The sequence below is a fragment of the Salmo trutta genome, unplaced genomic scaffold, assembly GCF_901001165.1.
Source record: "Salmo trutta unplaced genomic scaffold, fSalTru1.1, whole genome shotgun sequence".
In the NCBI taxonomy this organism is placed as follows: Eukaryota; Metazoa; Chordata; class Actinopteri; order Salmoniformes; family Salmonidae; genus Salmo; species Salmo trutta.
The window spans coordinates 1-5,000 of NW_021823163.1; the positions used below are offsets into that span (position 1 = coordinate 1).

Consider the following 5,000-nt stretch of genomic DNA (forward strand, 5'->3'; position numbering starts at 1 on the left):
GTGGGAGCGAGTGATGTTGAAGAAGGAGTCCTTCTTGGTGGCTGAGAGGGGTGGGGACGAGGTGCTGATGTCACTTCCCCTGGAGACAGGAAGAGGCGGGGACGCTGTGTTGTGACCCTGTCCCCCAGAGAGACTCTCCATGCTGGGGGAGGAGCTAACTGTCCTGGAGGTTTGGCCTGAAAAAGAGAGAAAAGATGAACACAAAGACAAACAGATGAGGGCTGTGAGTAGCAGAGAGAACCGATGAACCAGTCCAGTTGTCGCCAGCCTCAAACCTGTTCTTACCTCCTCAATGTTCAAATCTCCTCAACATACGAGTGTGTGATGACTGTATTCAGATTCAACCTACTTACTGCAGCGATGGAGAATGTTTTGAGTCAGCCTCTCTGGCTCCTGCTGTTGGTTGACTAGTGGTATAACATGCATCCAAGAAGGCACTATACTACTCAACTCTGGACTATCACACTTCTGCTGGCTTGCATCTTTCAGTGATTGGTTAAGACCAGTGTGAATGTGGACCTTATGAAAGATCAATGCTATTCACTGATGGATTCTTGAGGGATAGGTTGCCAGAATAATAACCTATCCCTCAACGTAACAAACTTAAGGAGATGATTGTGGACTACAGGAAAAGGAGGACCGAGCACGTCCCCATTCTCATCGACGGGGCTGTAGTGGAGCAGGTTGAGAGCTTCAAGTTCCTTAGTTTCCACATCACCAACAAACTAGAAGGGTCCAAACACACCAAGACAGTCGTGAAGAGGGCCCGACAAAACCTATTCCCCCTCAGGAAACTAAAAAGATTTGGCATGGGTCCTGAAATCCTCAAAAGGTTCTACAGCTGCAACATCGAGAGCATCCTGACCGGTTGCATCACTGCCTGGTACGGCAATTGCTCGGCCTCCGGCCGCAAGGCACTTCAAGGGGTAGTGCGAATGGCCCAGTACATCACTGGGGCAAAGCTGCCTGCCATCCAGGACCTCTACACCAGGCGGTGTCAGAGGAAGGCCCTAAAAATTGTCAAAGACCCCAGCCACCCCAGTCATAGACTGTTCTCTCTACTACCACCTGGCAAGCAGTACCGGAGTGCCAAGTCTAGGACAAAAAGGCCTCAACAGTTTTTACCCCCAAGCCATAAGACTCCTGAACAGGTAATCAAATGGCTACCCGGACAATTTGCATTGTGTGCCCCCCCAACCCCTCTTTTACGCTACTGCTACTCTCTGTTCATCATATATGCATAGTCACTTTAACCATACCTACTTGTACATACTACCTCAATAAGCCTGACTAACCGGTGTCTGTAAATAGCCTTGTTACTCTTATTTTCAAATGTCTTTTTACTGTTGTTTTATTTCTTTACTTACCTACACACACCTTTTTTTGCACTATTGGTTAGAGCCTGTAAGTAAGCATTTCACTGTAAGGTCTACACCTGTTGTATTCGGCGCACGTGACAAATAAACTTTGATTTGGTGATAAATTAACCAAGAGGAAAATACTTTACAAAGCCAGCAGTGCTGTGATGCTCAGAGATCAGGGTTGAAACAAACTGTTGAAAGGGGATGCAAAAACACGGCAACACACATATGCACACAAGCGGTTGCTATGGTAACAGTTACCTTGTGTGTCAGAGAAAATGTGGGTGGAGAGACCCGAGAGACTCCGCCTGAAACTACATCTAACATATAGGAGGGTGAGTCTATCACTCGAGCACACCACAGGAGGTTGGTGGCACCTTAATTGGGGAGGACGGGCTCGTGGTAATGACGGGCTTTAACCAGAATAGAAGGAGTGGGAAGCCCCGGTGCACAACTGAGAAAGAGGACAGGTACATTAGAGTGTCTAGTTTGAGAAACGGACACCTTACAAGTCCTCAACTGGCAGCTTCATTAAATAGTACCCGCAAAACACCAGTCTCAACGTCAACAGTGAAGAGGCGACTCCGGGATGCTGGCCTTCTAGGCATCTGACTGGCCAATAAAAAGATTAAGATGGGCAAAAGGACACTGGACAGAGATATGGCTTTTTCTTTGCAACTCTGCTTAGAAGGCCAGCATCCCGGAGTCGCCTCTTCACTGAAGTTGAGACTGGTGTTTTGCGGGTACTATTTAATGAAGCTGCCAGTTGAGGACTTGTGAGGCATCTGTTACTCAAACTAGACACTAATGTAAGCTGTCCTCCTGCTCAGTTGTGCACCGGGGCCTCCCACTCCTCTTTCTATTCTGGTTAGAGCCAGTTTGCGCTGTTCTGTGAAGGGAGTAGTACACAGAGTTGTACTTCTCAGAACAAGAATAGACTGACGAGTTTCAGAAGAAAGGTCTTTGTTGCTGGACATTTTGAGCCTGTAATCGAACCCACAAATGCTGATGCTCCAGATAATCAACTAATCTAAAGAAGGCCAGTTATATTGCTTCTTTAATCAGCACGACAGTTTTCAGCTGTGCTAACATGATTGCAAAAGGGTTTTCTAATGACCAATTAGCCTTTTAAAATGATAAACTTGGATTAGCTAACACAACGTGCCATTGGAACACAGGAGTGATGGTTGCTGATAATGGGCCTCTGTACGCCCATGTAGATATTCCATTAAAAGAAATCTGCCGTTTCCAGCTACAATAGTCATTTACAACATTAACAATGTCTACACTGTATTTCTGATCAATTTGATGTTATTTTCAATGGACAAAAATGTTTTGCTTTTCTTTCAAAAACAAGGACATTTCTAAGTGACCTCAAACTTTTGAACTGTGAAAGATAGTCACATATTCGGAAAGTATTCAGACCCCTTGAATGTTTCCACATTGTTATATTACAGCCTTATTCTAAAATGTATTAAATTACTCCCCCCCTCCTCAATCTACACACAAATGTTTGCAAATGTATTAAATATTAAAAACAGAAATACCTTATTTACATAATTATTCAGATCCTTTGCTATGAGACTTCAAACTGAGCTCAGGTGCATCCTGGTTCAATTGATCATCCTTGAGATGTTTCTACAACTTGGAGTCCACCTGTGGTATATTCATGTGGACTCAAACTGAAGGTCCCCAAGAACACAGTGGCCTCCATTCTTAAATGGAAGAAGTTTGGAACCACCAAGACTCTTCATAGAGCTGGCCGCCCGGACAAACTGAGCAATCGGGGGAGAAGGGCCTTGGTCAGGGAGGTGACCAAGAACCCGATGGTCACTCTGACAGAGCTCCAGAGTTCCTCTGTAGAGAACCTTCCAGAAGGACAACCATCTCTGCAGCACTCCACCAATCAGGGCTTTATGGTAGAGTGACCAGATGGAAGCCACTCCTCAGTAAAAGGCACATGACAGCCCGCTTGGAGTTTGCCAAAAGGCACCTAGACTCACAGACCATGAGAAACAAGATTCTCTGGTCTGATGAAACCAAGATTTAACTATTTGGCCTGAATGCCAAACATCATGTCCTTGATGAAAACCTACTCCAGAGCGCTCAGGACCTCAGACTGGGGCGAAGGCGTACCTTCCAACAGAACAACGACCGTAAGCACACGGACAAGTCTCTGAATGTCCTTTAGTGGCCCAGCCAGAGCCCAGATTTGAACATCTCTGGAGAGACCTGAAAATAGCTGTGCCGCAACGCTCCCCATCCAACCTGACAGAGCTTGAGAGGATCTGCTGAGAAGAATGGGAGAAACTCCTCAAATACAGGTGTGCTAAGCTTGTAGCGTCAGACCCAAGAAAACTCAAGGCTATAATCACTGCCAAAGGTGCTTCAACAAAGTACTGAGTGAAGGGTCTGAATACTTACGTAAACGTGATTTCAGTATTATTTTATACAATTTGCAAAAATTTCTTTAACTGTTTTTACTTTGTCATTATGGGATATTGTGTGTAGATTGAGGGGGGAAATGATTTAATCAATTTTAGAATAAGGCTGTAATGTAACAAAATGTGGAAAAAGTCTGGAAAAAAAGGGTGCATGCACACCCACCAACCCACACACCCAGCAACCCACACACCCACCAACCCACACACCCACCAACCCAGCAACCCACACACCCAGCAACCCAGCAACCCACCAACCCAGCAACCCACACACCCACCAACCCAGCAACCCACACACCCAGCAACCCACACACCCAGCAACCCACACACCCAGCAACCCAGCAACCCACACACCTACACTTCATAGTTGATTATTGCTATTATATATGGTGATGGGGCCATGCATGCTTTTCAACCGTTCGCTGCCTGCACCCGCCTGTCAGACCAGCATCACAACTCTGGACGGTTCTCACTTAGAATATGTGGACAACTACAAATAACTAGGTGTCTAGACTATAAACTCTCCTTCCAGGCTCATATTAAAACATCTCCAATCCAAAATAAAATCTAGAATCGGCTTCCTATTTCGCAACAAAGCCTCCTTCACTCACGCCGCCAAACATACCCTCGTAAAACTGACTATCCTACTGATCCTCGACGATGTCATTTATAAAATAGCTTCCAATACTCAACTCAGCAAACTGGATGCAGTCTATCACAGTGCCATCCGTTTTGTCACCAAAGCCCCTTATACCACCCACCACTGCGACCTCTATGCTCTTGTTGGCTGGCCCTCGCTACATATTCGTCGCCAGACCCACTAGCTCCAGGTCATCTATAAGCTCCGCCTTATCTCAGCTCACTGGTCACGATAACAACACCCACCCGTAGCACGCGCTCCAGCAGGTATATCTCACTGGTCATCCCCAAAGCCAACACCTCCTTTGGTCGCCTTTCCTTCCAGTTCTGTGCTGCCAATGACTGGAACGAATTGCATAAATCGCTGAAGTTGGAGACTTATATTTTCCTCACTAACTTTAAACATCAGCCATCTGAGCAGCTAACCGATCACTGCAGCTGTACATAGCCCATCTGTAAATAGCCCACCCAATCTACCTACCTCATCCCCACACTGTTTTTATTTACTTTTCTACTCTTTTACACACCAGTATCACTACTTACACACCATCATCTGCTC

The 5,000-nt window shown here is 45.9% G+C and overlaps 1 protein-coding gene across 1 annotated transcript in view; it reads right to left on the minus strand.

Moving 5' to 3' along the window:
- Positions 1-8: 8 nt before the first annotated feature.
- Positions 9-5,000, minus strand: part of LOC115189494 (TBC1 domain family member 5) — a gene marked incomplete at its 3' end in the record, with an annotated part of 35,838 nt that continues 30,846 nt past the window's right edge. The window contains exon 18 of the mRNA XM_029748106.1: positions 9-176. Within this exon, the coding sequence (XP_029603966.1) occupies positions 9-176 (168 nt within the window). The remainder of the gene's footprint in view (positions 177-5,000) is intronic.